General features: G+C 40.5%; 1 protein-coding gene across 4 annotated transcripts in view; it reads right to left on the bottom strand.

The window, feature by feature from the left end:
* The window catches only part of epha8 (eph receptor A8), a 159,090-nt gene that overhangs the window by 115,084 nt on the left and 23,942 nt on the right, over positions 1 to 20,064 (bottom strand). For all 4 annotated transcript variants that reach the window (XM_082533556.1, XM_082533557.1, XM_082533558.1 and 1 more), the window contains exon 2: positions 3,632 to 3,696. In XM_082533556.1, coding sequence (XP_082389682.1) covers positions 3,632 to 3,696 — 65 coding nt within the window. The remainder of the gene's footprint in view (positions 1 to 3,631; positions 3,697 to 20,064) is intronic.

The following is a 20,064-nucleotide window of genomic DNA, read 5'->3' as shown; positions in this document are numbered from 1 at the left end:
CAAGCTCAAAACATACACACTCTACTGTAGCACTTACTGCTCTGAGTATATCAAACCTCCCACACGGAAGACAGCAGCTCCTTACTTACATTAAACAAGCCTAGCATTTTCTGTGCCCAGACTCACAAATGACAAAATCCAGCTGGAGGCCATCAGTGGTGAAAATACAAACAACCTTAATTCTATGTATGCACAGTAATGTATAGTTGATAGATTTGTGTGGCAATATGAGTCTTGAATATTTAATGCCAGCATGCCAGAAATACCAAGCGCTGGATACGCTCTTGATCTCAGGTAACTTGTGTATTTATCCAGCTACAAACATTAGTTTTGTCTTACACAAACGAGCCGTCAGAGAAATGCAGAGCTTCTCTCAATGTCAAAAAATGAAGAGGAAATGCCAAACTAGAGAAGTTGCATCCTCCAACCTGTGGATCCTCGATACGTTTGAGGTATCACATCCCACCAAATGCCAAATGCAAAACAGTTAGAAAAGTTGAAGAGGGAAAAATGTCAGTGGTATGTAAGACCATCCCAGTTTTTAGGGTTGTCTCATTGTTGTTGTTAATGTCATTAACACCAAAGCAGCTGAAACTGTTAAAGAGCACCCTCTGCTACCAAACTGACCCGATCAATATCCCAGAAGTTTGATTGACTTGGTCAAGTGTTTCCTTCATTTTTTCAAGTTGAGTATTACTGTTATATTATAAGGCTTTTTGTAATTCAAGGCATGATTTTCGGAAACACAAAATTATAATTAAAAGATCAGAAGAATTTTTAATCACACGTGCAAATGGGTCAGTACAGTCAATGGAGTGAGCAGCTGAAATGGGCTGGAACAATCCACAACAAAATCCCAACACTGTCAGTTAACAAGTAATTAAATGTGATAGACAGTTTAATACTTAATGATAGCAAGCAAGTTCATTCTCCGTCAGCTGCAGGCTGGCACGGTTTCCAGCTGATGCCATGAAGTTACTCATCAAGCCTGAAAGTGATGTCACCCTACTGCACAATCTGCACGCACACACCCTTTCCTTCGTCTCATCCCCATCAGGTGGGGAAGGGCAGCGAGCATAAACTGAATTACTTTTTCTTCAGTGGCAAAAAAAACCCCTCAGCAAATATCATCAAACACACAAGATGTTTCTGTGCGACTTGGCCAACTGCCTCACTAGCCTAAAGGTGCAGTAGCAGTATTTAAGGGGAAAAAAATACGTGTGATAACTTCACTCTCAGAGATGGAGAAAGATGTGAGAAACTGCAGACAGTAGAGGAAGGTGAGAGATGACTTTTAAAGGTACAGACTGCTCAGCAAGTGATATTTGATAAACTGGAAACCTAAAGCTTACATGTACTTACTCTTTGTATTTCTTTTAAAGTCGGGCAAAATCGTGATCTGTTCATGATGAGTTGGAGAAACAACAACAAATACAACTATTTCACCTAATTCAAATGGGACATAAAATGAATAATAAGGACACTGGTTTGCTGTGGTGTCCAGTCATCATAATTTGGATTAAATGTAGGAGAGTAACAAGTCGTCACTTTGAACTGTGGATGCTCTTTGGAAAAACTGCAGATTTCCACCTTTAAACTAGCTTGCAAGGTTGGGAAGCTGCTAGGACGGATGCAACATCTGCTTATATATTGTAGACTGGAACCTCAGAGCCAGCAGCCACACGGGTCAGCTGATCCAGCCCGTCCGCGAAAAAAACAAATTAAAATAGTTCATAACACAAAGTACTGTGTGACCTATTTCTAAATGAGTCTTTTCCCTGTGCTACACACCTACCCAATAACTTCAGATTCCCTCATCTTCCAAATCCCATTTTAATCCCTGAATACAGTATATTAAAATAACAGCTAGCCAGCAGTACAGCATGTAATGACTATGTTGTGATATTTTAATGTCTGTGAATCTTTGGGGAGGGTTTGTATTTATGTTTTTGCTTTGTTGCAACTTCATTTCCACTGAGGAAACTATTTTTATTAAAAGGATTTGTCTAGATAAGACTTAAAAATTGATGTGTTACCACAATTATTATTCTAATAATAATAATTATTGTTGTTATTATTTTGTTTTTCCACTGTTTTTTGGAGAAGCTGTCTGCAGGGGAGATACAAACATTACTTTTTATTGCACAAAAGGCAACGAGTGTGATGGTGAAAAGCAAAGTATATCCAGGCTATATGTGCATTATAGTGATAACAGCACAGACAGCATGTTAACACAAAGTTAGCCATGAACCCAGAGAGATGTTAAACCTAACAACCAACAGGTAACACAAAGCAGTAGGCTGCAGCCTCCGTTTCTACCTGTTTAATTTCTAAAGTAGATTCGCCCCAATGATCACTTTAAAGTCTCTTTATGCTGGTTTTCAACTTTGCTCTGTGCTGTCGGCTTTGTATAAAATGGGATTTGTGTTACTGTATGGAACTGTTGGGTAATTATGAGACAATGTGTTTTGTAATGAGAAAGTAATGTAACTAGCAGTGTAACAAATTACTTTCTCCGGCATGTAATCAGTGATTTTGCAAAGTAGTTTCTTTTATTTATGATTCATAACCTTAACCTACAGGTCGTGTTTGCTGTGCATGAATGGATATAAATGGCCTGAGCTCCCCCCAAAAAGTTCAAATGAATTCACACCATCTGTGTTTTCATTGACAATCATGTAATCATAGTGTATGTAGCCTGACTACAGCGCCACAAAGCTGAACTCCTACTCTACATCTACTCTGCCAAGTGTTTATTCTGCAGGAGCAGCGAGGAAAGAAAATCTCTCTCATCAAATTATGAGTGAATATTTCCTGCATATTGAACCAATTAAATGAAACACTACAGGCTGAGTTTATGTAATCTAGATGTTAGAACATGGACCTGTCAGGATGGAGGAGACTCACTTCTCACGCTGGTATCACGCCGAAGGAGTGATTTCACTCAAAGCTCTAATCCAATTCTTCCAGCTCTTTTCTCAGGACTTGAAAGACAATCCATCTGTTCCTCCTGGCCGCCGTTCAATCACACCGCCTTCTGTTGTGTGGGCCGGAGGTGAGTTAAATGTTTCTAGCACTTCGCTGACAGCCGAGGGAGTCAGGGACACGGTGGCATCTCTCTGCTATAAAGATCGCGGCTGGAGTCCTAATTCATCACCCCAGGCATCATCATGTGGCATTACAATATGCTAATGCGGCGACGCCGTGCCCTCGCTCTCACCTCGTTCTCTCTTTCATCTTTTTCTCTCCTCCCTGTCTCCCTGGGGGCTGAGCCACCTCCACCCCAAATCCCACTCTGCAATACGCACCTTGCTGCCAGTATGTGCAGGGGGCTTAAGAGTGATGTCAAAGCCAATGTTGGAATTAGGTGAGTGCTGTGTGTAGTTGTCTGACTGCAAATGACGAACATGTAATTAGCCTTTCATGTCAGAGTTACAACTGGATCGCGTTTAATAAGAACAGGCTTCCCCACCAACTGGAAAATCACCTCACATGCTTTCAAATGGGAAAAAATAGAAATAACTTGCAAACAGGTATTTTTGGGGTTTAAATTTATGGACTTGGGATTAAGCGCAGACGCAGTACAAAACGACTGCCCTGCAAACATGCCGGTATCAGATGTCATTCTTACCCCATGTGATGGATATGTTAGCCAGCCCCAGTCTCCTGAGATTGTAGTCGTGTCCAGTAGATTCACTGCAAAAGAGAGAGAAGAGAACAACACACCGGAGGAGGTAAGTGGTGAACTTTAAATGATTGTTTTTCCTCATCCTGCCCCATCCATCCTGTCCTTCATAACTATCCTCTGTGTGCACTGGCACCCGACAGAGCACCCCACATACACACATACACCTGTCTGACAGGTGTGACTGATGAGCCGGGACGGTCGTCACGGCAACTCTAAGCCAGGTGTCACATCCGTGATGTCACCTTGACCTGTTTCACCCATCACGGCACCTCAGAACCTCAGTGGTATGAGCTCAGAATAGAACAGGACACGAAACACTGCTTTTCAGAGTGGAATAGAAACACTGCATTAACTTGTTTGTTTATATGGGTGAAAACCACCAATCAGAATGCTCCATTTTCATATGTGTTTTAAGTCAGGAAAGAAGTGGCATGTAAAAGGCAAGTACCAAACACCAGCATGTAACACATGGGACGGACATACAGAAGGTTAACAAGAGTGCAAAACAGTTTGACAAAACATTACGGCAAAGTGTCACTCCAAGCAGGCGGCGACCAATCAGACACTGTTTTCCTGTCTCTATTTTTCATGGTACTTTTGTTTATTGCTTGTTGGCTGGAAGTTTCAAGGGCAACACAGTGGTGCAGTGTGAACATGCCTCACAGCAAGGCTGTGGTTTCAGACCTTTCTGGGGCCTTTCTGTGTGGGTTTCCTCCCACAGTCCAGACATGTACATGCTAGGCTGACTGGTGCTTCAGTATTGGCCGTAGGTAAGGATGTAGGGTGCGTGAATTTGGCTTACAGCGCAAACCACTTTTGTTTGGTCAGTAAAAGTAAAAATACCAGTCCAGTACTGCAGTATTATTTGGGCATTTAAGTGCAGATTTGTTCTGTTTGAAGCCAATTATGTCAGACTGACTAACACTTAACTTATCTTTAGCTTTGTTACAGCAAAAAAACTGAAATGAGAAGTTTTTTTTCTCTTACCTGGTAGTTAAGCATTTGGTGCATGTGTTTTTTCCCTGTTTGTTTGCTTGTTTGTTTAATTGTTTTTGGTTTTTAAATGAGCCCAACCTGAAATAGCTAACACATAGCTGAACTCTTTTTTACCATCATAAGTGTTGTTCAAATGACTGTAACTCCATTATGCTCATTGTTTTAGAAAGTTGAGAAGACGAGCTGTACGGGATATTCGGTGTGTCACAGTAACACAAAGCATTCACAAAGTACTGCTGTCTGAACACGGGCAGCATAATCAGCTCCACCTTGCTTTTGGCAAATGGCAAACCACGTTCCCATAACTCCTCGATCATTTTGGGCTAGAGAGAAAATTCAAATAGGAAGCCCGAGCTAAATGTTAAAATAAAAGTAAAAAAAAAAAAGGTTTTAGAGAAAGTCGTGTCACAGAAATAGCAGCAATTTTATAAATATTTAATATAAACATAATTTAATAACTATAATTATATAATAATTCAATTTGGTAGCACTATATAATACAGCCCAGGACCAACCCAGTAAGCTTGTTTGGTCATCAAGCTTTTAAAAAGTGCAAACAGCTAACTTATGACATTTTAGAATTTGAAAATAAAAACCTCCATTTACTGTGAATGACCTGTAGCAGCATCTTCATGGAGACCCACGCGCTTGAGTCATGTTCACTTCAAATGGAAGTTAAAGTATTTTCAGCTCACACAGACTTGTCCTTCTTCCTATAATTTCTGTATGTTTTGTGTCTTTATCCGATACAGCTGCATCTAAAACTCACTCCACATTCGATCAAAACACATCTGAGTGACAGGACTTTACAAGATGGGATGGACAGCTGAGGAAAAATCGCATCTTGGTGAACTATTAATTCTACACAGCAGCAGTGTCCATACAGTCTGCTCAAGCAGGTATGTGTGTGTATGTGCGTGTATCTCACCCCTCCAGCACTTCCAGCTAATATGATCTCTGCCCCAAGGCTGCTTGTCAAGCAGCCAAGTGCTGTTCCCCATATTAGAATGAGTTTAACAAAACACTTCACACTTCTTAGCTTTCGGTCTCTCATCTTCATCTCTCTGCTTGACACTTGCTCTCTTCCTGTCTCTCTTGCTACCGTATGCAACCGTTTTGCCTCAAAGCAGCAAGCGAACTGCCAAGGCCTGGCCTCCTCCCCCTCAGCTGGCTGAGTTCATGCTTTTTACTCATACGGATAATTTTTCAGAAAACAACCGTGAGGTGATCTCTGTGGTTTCCTTGGAAAATGCTGCAAAGTGAAAGTTCAGAAATGATGACACTGACTGTTCAGAAGTTGCGCTTTTGTGCATTTGCATGTTTTGTAGATGGCAGTCTGCCGGCAAAAAGGAAATGATGACATTTACATATCTTCCTCTGTGATAGTTCATGAGTAACTATGATGTCTGAAAACTAGAAAAGCACCACAGAGAGACATTTCATGCACAGGAAGAGATGCGCAGACATTGATTGACGATAAGTGACAGGAAAAAAGCTGATGCGCGTAATGAGCACTTAAAGCGTCTGCACAGCTACGGTACACTTACACAGGTGTTTTCTCTTCTGCCTGATTAGATGTCCTCTCAGAACTGTGCGAGCACTTTGTGCTTGACTGACGTCTGGCTTTCTCCATAACTTTAACAACAAACACTCCTACATATCTTTTCATAATACTGCAATAAATATGCAGTATATATAATATACAGTAAAAAAAAGACTATGGAAATTTCTTTCAAATTCAGCAGACACAAAAGAAAAAAGCCAAGATTAGTCCAGTATCAGCTCTAACACTAACGTCAACACTGTCTGAGGAAAACTGTATCTGAAGCATCCTGCTGCGTTTTTTGTGTTTATCAGAGTTTGTTCACTGAAACAGTTGCTTGTCGCTGCTGGAAACACGGCTGATGAGAGAGCAGAGACTGGTTCACATAGTAAATGTGGCATGGAACAAAAATAAGGGTGAAAACAAAGAGTGAAGTATCTATTGTGTCTGCAGAAGTGCCTGTAATCATTAAAGTGCCTCTGTTAGCCTTTATATAGTAATATCCCTTTTTTTGTTTCACCCACCGGTTAGTTTGATATAGCCACAAAGAATATTTGGTTAGGTTAACAAAAAAACACACTCTTTTACAGCGTTGAACATCTTAGAAGGCTCCATCTTCTAGCACGAAAGAAAATCTTTTCCCTCCACATCTAAAGGTGTCAGCACATTTATTACAATAAGAGCTTATGTGGTCTTTTTTTTGAATACAGTCCTATCGGAGGTTGCCCAGTGACTACACTGAGCTTTTCTGGTTAGTGTTAGACAGCAACTGATTTTTAAATATTTACGGCAGTTAGTCACAATATTATCACAGATTACATGTAACTCCTGACTTGACACTACAAAGTACAAATACTTTGTTACCGTACCAGAATGTTCAGGTTTCTGTACTTTTACTTTTACGCCCTACTTTTTTAAACAGATATCTGTACTTTCGACTTCTTATATTTTCAGAACAGGCTCGTTACTTTTGCTTTAACAGATTTTGAGGGGAGTTACTATTTGACGTCCCTGCAAGCCTTCAAACATTAAAACAAATATGAGAGTGAACAGTGACACATGAAAGGCAGTCCTGTTTCAGTATTAATCACCAAGTAAAAAGAGATGAAAGAAGCAAAATTGTTTACCAAATTCAGGGGTTAAAGTGGCTCGGTGTTTTTAATTACCAACTCCAGGTCTCCGTAAGTTATTCTTGCAGTACTTAAGCAACTAGCAAGCCCTACTGGAGAGGAGCGCACATAAAGAGAATTTATTTTATTTAAGTAGGTCATTTCAGTGCAGCATTTCTATCAGCTCAACAAACATTAACAAACGCACAACCTGTGTGAAGTTTGTCTCACGGTGTGTTGCAGCTAAAGGTCCAGCTGCTGTATTTCACAGGGAGAGAAAAGAAAGAAAGCTAACTTTACTCAGAGATGGAGAAAGATAAGAAAGACTGGACAGGAGAGGAAGAAGAGAGCTTAGATTTAAAGGTGAGGACTGCTCAGTGGTGTTAAACTGTAAATGTGAAGCTTATATGTAAGTCCTCATGTTTTTAAATCAGATACTGGGTCTGTACATGTGACATTAGGGTTTTTTCTTATATTGTGAAACATGCTGAGGCCGACTAACTGTGTTATTTAAAGGTTGTATGAAAATCCTCTGCAGGTTAGTGCAGGATAAACAGGTTAGTTTGCTGTACCGTGAATGTTTCAAAGGCCTTCCCACCTGCTGGATCCCATTTTAGCCTCTTCTCTACTAATGTTCCTGTTAGAGGCAAAGTCACTCTCTACAGAGTAGGAAACAAAATAGAGATATTTTTTAAATTCCTTCTTTTTCTCTGTTTATGTTCTTTTTTACTTTTACGTGAGTAAAGAAGTTGAATCAGTACTTCGACTCTTACTGAAGTATTTTTTAACACTCTCTGTACTTCTGCTACTCTATAAAAGTACAGAATATCTGTACTTTTGCCCCCTCTGTCAATAGGAGGCTGTTTCTGTTTTAATGCTGTTTTAGTGTCATCTTGATGCGCCAAAATCACTCTGAAGATGGCAACTGACTGCAAAGCAATTATTTTATTTTTATTATTAACTGTAATTTGTGCTGATAATTATGTAATAATTATGAATTAAGAGCAATAAGATGCTTTTCAGAGTGTAGTGACTTTCGAGTCTCCTAGCATAGTTGTTCCTAACTGTAGCCTGAAGAATGTTCTAATTAGGCGGAATCATTGAAAACACCTGTGTGGGTTGACAGCCCTTCAACGCAAATGATGCGTGTGCATACACCCACACACACACACGGACATGCACAAAATCACTTATTTTGCAGCTCACTTTATTAAAATGATTCTGGGCTGTCTGGCTCTTTGGTGGCTCCAAATAGCAGGAGTCAGCCATTCTTAGAAGTAATGAAGAGATCTAATCTGGGTTAGTCCAACTCTGAACAGTGCTTACTGGCTGCTGTTTTGCAGAGGGAGTTGTGTGTTTTGCTCTCAAGTGTCAATTTGTGGCTTGCAGTGGGTCAAGAACACCCACAATTCATAGAGGCAACTAGGATGAGTGCAAAATGAAGTAATGGGGATGGAGCACTCTTCTTCACTGAAGCTCCACTTCATGATTTAGAGTAATAAGACACAAGTATTTTTCCATAAAAATCTTGCCAAGTGGAGTCTCGTCATCTCCTAATTTCTCTGTGCAAAGGCTGTAGCTTTTCTCACGTGTTGCAATTAGCTGGTGTGTCACTCCTTCTAATTTGGGCATTGGGCCGCTGTGGAGGGCAGTGGGTCAGAACACACAGACAGATGGCAGTGCCACCATTCGCTCATCCCTCCATCCATCCCTCCCTCATCTCCCAGCCTTCTCTCTGCCTCTCCCTCGCCAAGGCGCCGACATCCCATTGCATCGTATCGATGATGCAGTAGCCCCTTGCGCTCTAGCCAAGGTCACAAATGGATGTCGCCAATTACACTCCCCTGAGTGCTCTCCGCCGGCCCGCCAAAGTGACATAATGAAAGCAGCGTACCGGTGCAAGTGGATTTAATAATTCTTCGCTGCACCGAGGGAATTTTGCTCCACTATACTGTTATTATTAAAGCACAAAAAAATAAAGACAAATAAATCCACTCCCTGAATCTGAAAATATGTGAGGCGGCATGTTATCACTGCCGCAGACCGTGTGAAGATTCACAAGCCGTTCCCAGTGGTATTAATTTAATTTCCACTCAAATGAGAAATCCCTGTGTCTTTGAAGGTGGTGGGAGTCATTTATCTAATTTGCTCTGGCTGCCTGAATTATGACTCGTATACAAGCGATAGGGTTTAGTGGCATGAATAGAAGAGAGGACAGGCAGTAATTAGCACTTTGTATACACACACCCCAACACACACACACACACACACACACACACACACACACACACACACACACACTTTGTCTCATCTTGTATGGAGGAAAGCGGAAAAAAGCTCAATCCTCTTTTTTTAATTCTCCTTTTCTTCATTGCATTCCCACCTCCACCTTCAAGCGCTGTTTTCACAAAGTTCTAAAAGCAGTGCTTTACAAGGCTTTTGAGGGAACAGGCTGACCTCCAGTAAGCTCCAGCAGCAGAGCTCGGTCTCAAAAGCTCTGCAGCAGTGAAGAGGTTAAAAGCCTCTGTTTGGCGTTGGCCGGGCGGAGGGACCGAGAGTGCATCTCCTTGAGGACCCCCGGGCTTGAAATTGAGTTTGTTCCTGTTTCACAGCATTCTCTTAATAACAGGAACACAAACCATCACCCCCACCTACACCTTCACCAATTTCTCTCTGTGCTGCTCTCCTCCACATCTCGGGGAGCGCCAAATGAAAAAGCTGTCCGCCAACTTGGGAGCTTGTTCCCACTCACTCAGAGACACAACACATATTTCCCAGGGCGGCGCTCAACTTTTTCGCAGTGCCATTTCTTTTCCCTCCTCTCTCGCCCCCACGACTCCATCGGACTGGTAGGTTAGCGCCGGGGCTCGTGCCTGAGCGCCTGCGGCCTGGCACTTCATGTCACAGGCATGTGTCAAATCAGCCAGGCCTTCCGATGCCTCTGAAAAGGCAGCAGTGGTCGTGGCCGGCTGAAAGTGGGCGCATGTGTGGCTGGAGTCAACGTGGAAGGATTATGGGCTGTCACAGAACGGCTCGCCTGCAGCGCTGTCGATGGCTCGGTATGGCCAATAGCAACAAAGTAGTCATTATAAATATATATATATATATATGTATACACACAAACACAAAAAAAGAGGCGAGTATAGATGGAGGAAATGGCAAAACACAGCAGATGCTCAAAACTTCATTTCCACCCCAAAAGACATGGTCATACATTTCAGAAGGGAGAGTGCAGCCATCACTCTACACAAAGTGTATCAGCACACACACATATAGCATGTGTACATGCAGAGAAATAAAAGGCAACATTCGATGGCAATCAAAAATGTGCATAGACCAACGCATAAGTGTACATCCTTTCAAGCAAATATGCACACTCACACATATGTACAGACACACTCATTGATGGCACAGCTCTTGTGTGAGACAGGCACAGTGACAGCTGTGTAATTATCTCATCAACACCTCCCTGCTCTAACAAGCTTCTCCTTCTCTTGTCTCTCTTCGAGCCGCCTGTAACGCTCCTCATAGCTGCTGCGACCACGGACGATAAAAGCCTTCACGGAGATGAGAGGAGCTTCACCAAAACACCGAACGCTGGCGCTCGCTTTTTCTCTTTTATTTCCTCTTAGTCTCTCTCTCACACACAGACGCACACACTGGGACACACAGAGCTATTGTCTGTCCTTTCTAGTTTTGTTTTTAGAATTGCTTCGCAGTCCCAACACCAATTCCATACTCTCCAATTATAAGAACAAGTCCACATAAATTACTGCCTCTCAAGAAAACTCAAACCAATATGAAATAATTTACAAGCATTCTTTTCATCGCCAGCGCTCCCCTCCTCTCCTCTTTACAGATGCAAGTGTATGGGGTTTTTTTTAATGCTCATGATGAGCAGTAACAGTCACAGGGAGGTGTGCTGGTTCAAGTCAGGCAGATGAAATGAAGAAATGAAAGGTGGAAATGAATTAAGGGAGACTGATATGATTCCCAAATTGTTCATTTGGTGCTCACAAGCAAAGAGAGAGCACATTATTAGTAGATCGTGTTAATGCACCACACCAGGACACTTGAGTATCCAATGATGGTGGGTGATTAAAGTAAAGTAGTTTTCAGGCATTTTTGAGATTGAAAGTGTGAATCCTCGGTCACCAATGAGTTGTACAGCAGTCCAGATCCAGACCCAGATGCCATTCTTTGCTGGTTATTTCAGTCTGGCACAGCTGTTCTGAATGGGTTCATGAATAAGGTAGATGTTAATGGATATATTCAACAGCTCTGGTACACAGGAAACACACAGACCAATCACATGCTTTGTGAGTCATTCCATGTGATGCTGCTCAGCCAATCAAATAATTTATTTAGAGTGCATGTGGGAAAACAGAAAACTCCACGAGGAGATGAGAGAAGCCTGAAGAAGTAAGTCAGGGGAGCAGCAAGAAAAGAGGGGTTAAAGCTGAGATGGGTTACATGTGAAGGAAAAAGAAGAAAAGGGGAAACGCAGAGTACAAGTTTTCCTTTTTTTCAAATTAAGCATTTAATTTTAGGATAGCTTTTTCTAAAAGTTCTTTTTTTTTAAACTTTTGAATGCAAACCTTGATTAACTTTGAATGAGAAAGAATTAAATATATTGAAATATCTTGCACTGAATTCTGAAGCAGGTGGAACTTTATGACATTCTGGAACTTTGTTATTTTCTTGAACTGGACCTCTTTAATTTTTAACTGACAGCCCTGCTGTATAGAAAAGAAACGTACAATCATGGCTTATCAGGCACAGCTATGCTGCAGAGTGAGAAAAAGTCCAGAAACTAAAGAAAGAAAATGTGGTTTTATTTGGGGTAATAAGTTATGAGCTGGAAGAAGTGCAAATAGATTTATCATGATTGTGAATGTGTTTACATTTTATTTTTACCTGTTGAAAGACGTTTCATTCAAATACTGGCTTCCATTTTAGCGATCTACGATGGAGGAGTGCTGGCAGGCTATACACTAAAAATGTTACGCCTGTAACATCTGTTCCCTGAAGGAGGCAAACGGGGTGCAACAAAAGGTTGCCTCCCTGTGCAGCTGGGCTCGATGAGCAGTGGTTATCGAAATGAGGGAGAACTGTGTTACAGGGCTGCTCATAAGTCATCACAGTTCATCTCCCTATCATGTTTTCAGTTTTGAGTAGGGCTCATGGTATAGTTTTGGTTTATGAAGTTATTTATGTTCCAGTTATTCAGTATTTCATCCGCTGTATTCACTCTGTTGTTTGTATCCTAGTGTCATGTGTGTGCAATTGTTTGTATAGTCTGTGTCTCAGTGTATGTCCTGTCTTATTGTGATAGTCCTGTGTAGGTGATGTTCTGTTCTGCTTCCCTGTTTCGTCAGTCAGATTATGTCCAGCCGTGTTTCCTCTCTGCCTGGATTCCCTCTTGTGTATATAATGTCTCTGTCTCCTTCTGTCCAGTGTTGTGATCTCCTTCTTGCTGTGTTTCCTGTCTGTATAGTAATTCCATGTATAATTCTGCCTGTTTAGGATCTCCCAGTTAACCTTCCCGTTTAGTTGTTTACCTATAAACTCACAGTCCTGCCTGTGAGTCTGCACTTTGGGGACATAACTCTGCCTAGCACACAGATCCACTAACACTGCCTTAAAGGCATGAATAGACATGTCTTCAGCCAAGACATGCGGGGCTATGACATCCCATAGTATGTGTTGTACCGAGTGCATCAACCGAAAGAGAACATATCCTCCAGTACCAACTTGGGTCATCTTTGCACTCCACAACTCAGTTTTGGAGTTTTCCATTAGGTGGTAGTACCTGGTACCAGGTACTCTCTCTGTAACTGCTTGGGGTTCCAAGCGATCTGAGGTGATCCAATGTGATGTCAACAGTGGGGTCACTCGATGAGTCATGAGAATGTCTCCATCACAAAAATCAAAACCACCATTTTTGAAACCTGACAACAAGGGAAATGGCTACACAAAAGACCATGACCGAGGTTCCCAAGTCTGACACAAAGCCATACACCACATTTGCCTTAAAGACATTGTTGTGGCGTTCATGTTGCATAGGTACTAGGTACTAGTGCAAAATAATAATTGACTTTAGGCCATGAAAACAGATCAGAGGGGAAAATGAGTGTAAAGTGTAAGGGTTAGGGTTAGCACATGTTGGTAAACTTCAAAGGGCTGTTCAACTTTCAGTTGTCATGTCAAGACCCAGATTCACAGAATATAACCTTATCAGAATTAGCTTGAATCACGGCCCTCTTTAAAGATTTTCTTCATAGCAAAGCAGCTTTTTCTTTGCTTACTATTCCAAGACTTATCTTAAAGTAAAATGAGTCTGATGAATGTGTCAGCATTAGATTCTTCTCCGTCACTCAACTGAAGTTATCTGGGCTGCTTCACTAAATTTCCCCAAGTCTAGTTTTGTTTGACAAGATTTAAAGAGGGCATCAGAAGAAGAAGAAAAACCCTGTAAACTGAGTTCTGTAAAGTTTCTTCAGCCAGTATTGACTTTCATTTTACAGAGAAGGGAACAAAATCATGTGGCTTCCTGGATGACAAATGAGCTGTAAATAAACCACAACACATGGGAGCAGAACTCCAGGCTGGGATCACACCCAATACATAACATGTTTGTGTTGCTGCAAATGCTTACCCACAACATATGTTACTATGTTACACAACATATGTTACTACACATTATGCCAGCATTCTGTGGTCATTTTTCTTCTTTTCCTACCTTCTTGCTTAATACTATTTTGATAATTACTGAGTTAATAGTATTAGTAAATATTGTGTGTAATGCATTTAAAAAACCCTCATATAGTTTTTTGTTGTTGTTTGTTTGTTTGCTTTTTTAAAATAAAACTGTTACAGAAAACCTATTTTTATTTTCAGGCTATAAGAATTTTCAAGCAGGCTCCAAGAAGGTTTGCATGTGTACAGCCTTAATGCTGGCTCTCATCCACTGTGTAATAAACTAAAGACTCGAGAAAGACAGAGAGATGCTCTCTCTCTCTCTCTCTCTCTCACACACACACACACACACACAGAGTTCAACACTGAATGCTCATCACTGATAAGAAGGTAGTGATCTGTGACAGAGTGGAGCAGCCATTAAGGGAAGGAACGACAATGCAGTGACTGCATCTTTTCTTGATGAAGTTTGCCTTTAAAATGTGGATTGGATTACAAACCTGAGTACATCAGCTAATTCCTTATTATAATGGTACTTTTTTTTTTAATTAATCTAAGCACATTTTAATGTATTTATGGTGCATTGTAAAAGCTGATGCCAGTTAACATACTTTCTGGTACCTTTTTGGCCATGAATAATTTCAATAATCACCTCCTCACCTAACAAACTGATTATAATAATTTTGAGTAAAATGTAACTGAAATGTATAGACGCAAAAGTTTATTTATTCACATAATTAATCATTAAGGAAAATATGCTTAGTATAAATTTAATGCATACCAATCCAATACATTTCATTTAAATTTAATGTTTTCCTTTGTACTTATGCAAAAAAATTACTTGAAGAATTTACATCAAATCACTTAAAGTCAGCATTTTGAGTGTAAATATTTTCTTCAGTGTGGAGTCCAATCACTTGGACCTGTAGATACATGACTATAGACTTTACCTCTATTTTTAAAACTGTAAACAGTAAGAAACCATCAATAGGAGAGAACACTGCCAGCCTACAGAGGAGCCCTGCTTAGTAGAGCCACAATAGAGAAACAATGATGTAACAGAGATATATGGGCTACATTTTTCTTTAAGAGAAAATGAATATTTTACACATTTATGCCTTCATTGTCCTTGTCGTTTCTTAATTTACTCTCAGCATGTTTTTCTACATATCCTCACATCTCCCCATCTGAATAAATACTCACTGTCCTTTGTGGCAGTTTTCCATATGTCTAACTTGCTGTAAAAACGGTGCTTTGTTCAATGGTGTTCAGCTCTTTTTTTCCATTTTCTTTCTGTGTTTCTTGCTGTGTCTTTTTAGCATTTGTTGCAGTGGCCCATTTTCCCCACAGGGATCATTAAAGCTTCATCTCGTTACCTCCACACCTACACTAACCTTCCTCCCTCTTCTTCCTCGTCTCATCTTTCTTCAGACTCTCCCTGAAGTTTTTCTCCCCAGAGGCTCTTCTTTCCTCCGAATGTCTCCATTGTGGTGTAAGCCTTTTGTCCTTGGTACCAAGAAAGCAGTACAACCGATGGCGGGAGAAGACGGCTGAGAGACTTATAATGACACGCAGATGCAGATGTTCCCTTTAGAAAAGACTTTGTTTCAACTTTTCACCCTCTGCTTCTGAACTCATATGATAAGTGCCACCAATAGGTTTTAAAGTGGTAGACAGAACAAACAAGTGGAAATGGTATGAAACAGTGTGGACACACGCACACATTCACGCACACGCACGCACACACACACACGCACGCACACACACACACACACACACACACACACGCACACACACACACACACACACACACACGCACACATTCACGCACACGCACGCACACACACACACACACGCACACACACACACACACACACACCAATTTTTGGATAAAAAATAAAAAAATAATATACACTTGGTTTTTTTATTCACATTAAATATTTTGAATGGCTCAGATATGTTTGCATAAATTTACATAATTATACAAATTTTTTTTATTTTTGAGTATTTTGTCAAAAATTTAATCCTGAACCCGACTTTTTAATTTTTTGAATCGTTATTTAATTTTTTGGCCTAAAGTTCAGCGTTTAGTCAGGAAACAACTGTTTAATTTCTTGTAAACTTTCCTTGAATTTTGATAGATTTTAGTCTGTTGTTTCTGTGTTACTTGCATTGCAAGTTTTCTTTGGACATATGCTCTGAGTTTACAGAAACAATTACCACATTTAAATGGTATTTAAATCTAGTCCATTCCCCCCTGCTTTTTTTGTGTGGTATACACAAAAATGTGTAATCTCTTTTTTCTTTATTTCTGACATCGTTTACATATTTTAATTGTATTATTATTTGCTTTATTTTGGACATTCATAACATTCAGTTATTAAATACTTATATAGAAACACAGTTATTCAATTCAATTCAATTTTATTTATACAGCACCAAATCAGAACAACAACACCTCAAGGCGCTTTATATTGTAAGGTAGACCCTACAATAATACATTACGAGAAAAACCCAACAATCATATGACCCCCTATGAGCAAGCACTTTGGTGACAGTGGGAAGGAAAAACTCCCTTTTAACAGGAAGAAACCTCCGGCAGAACCAGGCTCAGGGAGGGGCGGGGCCATCTGCTGCAACCAGTTGGGGTGAGAGAAGGAAAACAGGATGAAAGATATGATGTGGAAGACAGACAGAGATTAATAACAAGTATGATTCAATGCAGAGAGGTCTATTAACACATGTTGAGTGAGAAAAAAATAAAAACGTATTATTATTAGTTCCCAAATGGAGAGCAAAACTAATGAAAGTGGAACGAGCACATTAACAGAAAGTTAACTGGAAAGGAAAAGTGTGGCAGTCATCTCTGTTGTTTTATTTTCCTTCATGGGTCAACAAAAGCAGATTCAAGGATGAGAACTGGACTGAGGCTGATTACCAACTTCCTCATATCAAGCTACTCCTTAAACAGAGAGAACAGCTAAGCATCTTACCTGGGCTGTAACAGTGCCACATGCTGACTAATTGGTAGTGAAGTCAAAAACAGACAAACTGAAGGCCAATATCACACTAACCTGGGCTTCACCAGCAGTGCCAGAAGCTGACTGCCTCCATGCCATGCTGCACTGATGCAGTTTGTTAAAGGAATCCTAACCAAGAAACTGTATTGTCAATATTTTAACAATTTAAAACACTGGATTCCTTTTTAAAATACCAGCAAAATCATCAAAATTATAACAAAAAAGGTTAAATATTTTACTATATTGACTATACAATATATAAAAAATGTACCTTTTGAAGTTCTGTTTTTTAAGATCCACTAATATTTCGAGTCAGTCACAGGATGGTGGGTTGATGGTTTTTACTATAGAAAATGCCCCTGACAATAAGGTACGTAGAAATTTGAATGAAGGGTTTCTGCTTAGAATCTACTATTATAACTTTACTGTGTTAAATACGCAGGTCTGACTAGAGCACCAAAAAATGCTAAATTAAAAATATCAGTTCAGTGCTGCCATATTGAGGACATGACTGACTTTGTTAATTTTAAAGTAAATGAATAAATAAATAAAAATCTAATTAAAACTTAGCCAGCCATTACTTGGTCAGAAATTGGTGTACAATACAGAGTCCAGCAGCTGTGCAATAATTCTACAGTCAAACAGAAGGTCAATATGCCTAACAAAGCTCATTTTTAACATTTAATATCCATGAAAATAAACAGATCCCTGGCACCATGTACAGCAGCAGGGCCCCCACGGGACTCCAGCAGACAGAGAGTGAGGACTGAAAACTCAATCTGTTAGGTGTACTAAAGTGATTTTTAGCATTATCCCAGAGTAATAGGATTCCCCCGCATGGTTGATACTGTTTTAATGCAATCGTTACCTGGTTCATGCATTTTTGATTTGTTGATTTTTTCCAGCTCAGCGCTATAGGTGTCAAGTTTAACAGCACAAAAATGTGTTTTTTTTTCACTAAGGTCTTACTATCATCCTAACACTGGCAAGAATGAATAAGAAGGCTCTTAAAATAAAAACAAGTAAGGCAGATATTTATTACATGATTGATGAAATCGTAATAGTTGTTGTGAAGGGGAAAACTTCACCTACAGGCAGAAAATAAAAAATAAATACAAAATCCATAAAAAACATTTGACAGTAAATAATGCTTTTTCATCTTTTTAGTTGGGCATTTTTAGTCTATGGGAATAGATTCCAGGTAAAGCCAGCCTCTAGTGGCCACTACAGGAATTGCAGTTTATATTGCTTCCACACTCACCCTAACTTTAAGCCCTGAGTGCTGCTGGTTGCCTTTGAGGCATCTGTTTTCTAAACGGGGAAAAAAGGTGATTGAGGATTCTGTGTTGACTGTTAGAGCTGTAAGTCTTATATTAGCATATTAAAGATATCACCTCTCATTAACATGAAGACATAAGAGTAAAAAAAACTATCTGAAACTGAACGTTTAGAGCTTTTTCATGTCAGAGCTTTTGGCTCACAGGAATTATTACTGCCATGTTTAACTTGAGCATCTGCCGCTTTAACAGTATGTATATAACAGAAGAGGAGACTTTAAACAACTACTAAATATGCTATGTGGGGGGGGGGGGGGGGGGGGGGGGTATTTGAACACTGGAGACACAAGAAAGCTGTCATCGTCATCACTGCCAGAGCTTCCAAGATTGTTATGGAAATGAAGCATAGAAGTGTGCACTGCACAACTTTTTCCATATTATCAGCACAAAATGCACTGGACACAGCGCTTTTTCAACAAGTAAACAGCAGAATACACCGTAAACACGGCCCAGTTTACCGCTATCCACAAGCACAAGATTGGGTCAGAAAGAGCAGGCACAGTACCTGCTCCTCTGCTGGATGCTTGATGAGATGATGCAGTTTACTCAAACCCCACCCAGCACAATCTCTCACATCTTACTTTACCAGGTGCTCCCATGCTTGAGCGTGAGACCCTGCTTTGTATATATATCCCTGCAAGGCATCATGCTTGCTGCATGATGAAGGGTGGAGGATGCTCAGGGCCAGCGAGACTCATCCATTCCCAGAGGAGAGAGGTGTGAATAGCAGGCTATACTGCTGCCTGGGCCTGCCTGGCTTCCCCAGGGAAAACATCCAGAGGGATGTAGACGCAGCAAAGGAGAGACATGGCAAGCTATTTATAGAGCAGGTAAAGAGGAGTGGTGGGGCAAAATGAGAGGAGGGGGCAGTAGACAAGAAGAGAAGAGACATAAAAGTCTGAAAGCAGATGACAGAGTATGATATCTGTGGCTCACGGTGTCCACAGAGATCTAGACGGATGTTGTCTGCAGCACCTGCTGAACAGAACAGATCTCCTGACTTGTAGCTCATGCTGCTGAAAAAGCTGACCAAGTATGCTCAACTTATTGATTTATGGCAGAGAGAGTTCATGCAGAGGTTAGCTGTGTTGAACTGAAGAGCAGCGAGACAGAGCAGAGAGAATAGTTAAGTCAAGATGACGGTGATATTTTATCAATACGGACTCGACTTGCAGCCCAGCCCAGAGATCCCTGTGATGTTTCCATACCAGCTCCGTTCTCACCATGCCTTTCTCATTAATAAGTAAAATTACACTTCTTCTTTATTTATTTTCCTGCACGCTGGCTGCTCTATCAACAAGCCCCTGCGCTGTCAGCTCAGTTCAGCCCTAGTGCAGCATGTATGTCTCTATTTCAAACCAATGCCCTTTAATCATTTTCATCATTTCAGCGGGCTGACATTTTACATAAAGAGCTCTTATCATCCCTAGCTTATGCTTAATGATGAATGGTGATAATTACTGTCAGTCAGTGTGTCTAACATGCCATGGTCACCTCACTATGTCTGCTCTGGAGGGCCCATGCTTGAAGAGGGAAAAGAGACTGCAGTATCAGTAGCAAGATAACATTGAAAAAAAAAGAAGAAGAAAGGAATTGGGGCACACATGCCCTGTACCGTATGTGTTCATGACTTAGTTTCATGAAAATCTTTATGTATAACCCAAGGTTTTCT

The sequence above is a fragment of the Aulonocara stuartgranti genome (genome assembly GCF_965226115.1).
Source record: "Aulonocara stuartgranti genome assembly, chromosome: 5".
Taxonomy (NCBI): domain Eukaryota; kingdom Metazoa; phylum Chordata; class Actinopteri; order Cichliformes; family Cichlidae; genus Aulonocara; species Aulonocara stuartgranti.
This window is presented reverse-complemented; position numbering and strand designations above follow the sequence as displayed.